At 45.8% G+C, this 2,472-nt stretch overlaps 1 protein-coding gene across 1 annotated transcript in view; it reads left to right on the top strand.

Moving 5' to 3' along the window:
• Positions 1–2,472, top strand: part of otud7a (OTU deubiquitinase 7A) — a 62,947-nt gene that overhangs the window by 51,589 nt on the left and 8,886 nt on the right. Inside the window, 5 exon segments of the mRNA XM_077007480.1 lie at positions 438–543; positions 545–566; positions 696–739; positions 741–785; positions 787–847. Coding sequence (XP_076863595.1) covers positions 438–543; positions 545–566; positions 696–739; positions 741–785; positions 787–847 — 278 coding nt within the window.

Here is a 2,472-nt window from a genome sequence, read left to right on the forward strand (position 1 = left end):
AGTGGTCAGGATGGAGCAAGCTTTGTTTCGGTTCTCTCTTTTTTTACTCTCTCCTCTGTGTGCCTCATTATCTGTGTGACGTGCAGCCCTAGATTGTGATAATGTCCTGTAAACATGATCTGTCATCACTGGTCAAATAGGGGCGTGTGAAATATCTCTGCCTCAAGAGAAACGGAGGCCTAACCTTTAGTAGCTTATAACTGCCACCCCTAGCAGAGATGCAGTTCATGTATTTCTTAAGGTTACTATAGCCTCTCCTGTCTGTCTCTTTGGGTTTGTTCAAGTGCATTTGGTAAATTCTACACAAGAAGCTTGAATAAATATATATGTCACAAAGAGTAAAGGGATTGGTTGTGTGTGTGTGTGTGTGTGTGTGTGTGTGTGTGTGTGTGTGTGTGCGTGTGGTGTGTGTGTGTGTGTGTGTGTGTTCCCTGCAGTGTGGATAACTCGGAGGACCCCGTGTATGAGAGTCTGGAGGAGTTCCACGTGTTTGTTCTGGCCCATGTTCTGAGACGACCCATCGTGGTGGTGGCTGACACCATCGCTGCGTGACTCCGGTGGAGAAGGTACCAACCGCCTGCCCCCCTCAGCCTCGCACCTGCTTGCTTATGCACAGACCTGTCGTACTTCTCAATGACTTACCGCCATAACAAAAGGACGCATTCATCACAGCTTGGTGCCTTGTTAAATTGCAGCGTTTGCCCCCATCCCCTTCGGAGGCCTCTACCTGCCCCTGGAGGGTACCAGCCAACCGCTGCCACTGCTCCCCGCTGGTGCTGGCCTACCGACCAGGCCCACTTCTCCGCTTTAGTCTCAATGGAGCAGAGAGACCAGCAGAGAGAGCAAGGTACTCACCCCCCCCAGGCCCTGACCAACATGGCGGGGCATTCAGAAACACTTCACCCATCCCGACACCAGCCTGCTTTCTCCGTAAAAGAGAGATAAGGGTGTTGCAGTCTCGTTAACATCAGCATGTTGTCAGGACTGAGCGGTCAGGGAAATGTTCTGAATCAGTTGTGAAAGTGAAATGACAGCTGTAGTCAAGATCTCATGTGGAATTAAAGAGCACATTTTCAGGAACAGAACTAGATGGAAGTACCACACCACCCCCCAATGAATAATGTGGACCTGAGGTCTAATTACCATGCAGTTAATTATTAATGACAGCAGTCCTTCAGACCTTGGGCAACAGGGAGTGGTCTCAGCTAGAGGTAGAGAAAGAGAAGTAGAGAGTGAGTGAGAGAGAGAGAGTGTGTGAGAGAGAGAGAGAGAGAGATGTTAAGCTTGTTTTTTGTACTACGACAGCTATCTTCTCTCTGAAGAGGTCTGTGTTGTGTTCTGTCTGAAGGACTCCTTTGAACCACTTGGTTAGATCACTAAATATGTCCATTGTTTTCTGATGCAGTTAAATGGATCTCCAAAACAACGCTGCATTATAAGAGTCATGTGGGTTTAACTCACCAACGTTTCAGTGAAGTCATCATCACTTGGTATATCAAATATATTATATTGCCCAACATCCCCAGTCAAACTCATATCTTCACCAGTATAAGCATTTTGAATTGGTTTATTCAGACGGCTTGTGAATGCTTTCAGAGAACAAACATCTGACCAATAAAGAGACCTTCTCACAGAATGCTGAAGTCATTCAGGACCAGGAACATGACAACAAGCTGCTCTTCCTGTAATGCATACGCTAGTAAACCATGAGCTGACAGAGAAGGTCATTTCTCCAGGCCAACACATATAAACCTGCCCACAGTAGTTTGAAACCATCTGTCATAGTCCTAATTGCATATGTGCGTGCATGAAGTTTTAGTAATATAACATTACAAGCTACACTTAAACTAGTCCATACATCATAACGCATAAAAAAGAAATAACACACACACACACACATATATACCGGTGTGTGTGTGTATGTGTGTGTGTGTGTGTGTGTGTGTGTGTGTGTGTGTGTGTGTGTGTGTGTGTGTGTGTGTGTGTATATATACACACTTTTTTATTTTAACAGCATTTTAGCAGTAAAGTCAGTAAAAGACACACAGTGCAGCTCTGGGCCATAAGAGGGTGAAAGAAGGAGAGGCTGGTGGGATTTTGTGAATGACATCAAATAAATGTAAAACCCCCTCAGGACACATGTTCTCCAGACCCAGTGGATTTGATCTGCTATTTATACCAACTGAGAGCCAGGATTACCTACACCCCCATCACCCCTCTGTGTCTCTCTCTGTCTCTCTCTCTCTCTGTCTGTCTTTGAGTCTCTGTCGTTCTGTCTGTCTCTGTCTGTCTTTCTGTCTCTGTCTCTACCTCTGTCTGTCTTTCTGTCTCTCTCTCTCTCTGTGTCTATCTCTCTCTTTGCGTCTCTCACTCTCTTTTTCCATATGCCTGTCTCTCTCTCTTTCTGTCTGTCTGTCTCTCTCTCTCTCTCTCTCTCTCTCATCCCCTTGAGTCTCCTTCTTCAGGAATGCA

Source organism: Brachyhypopomus gauderio, chromosome 5, assembly GCF_052324685.1.
Source record: "Brachyhypopomus gauderio isolate BG-103 chromosome 5, BGAUD_0.2, whole genome shotgun sequence".
Taxonomy (NCBI): domain Eukaryota; kingdom Metazoa; phylum Chordata; class Actinopteri; order Gymnotiformes; family Hypopomidae; genus Brachyhypopomus; species Brachyhypopomus gauderio.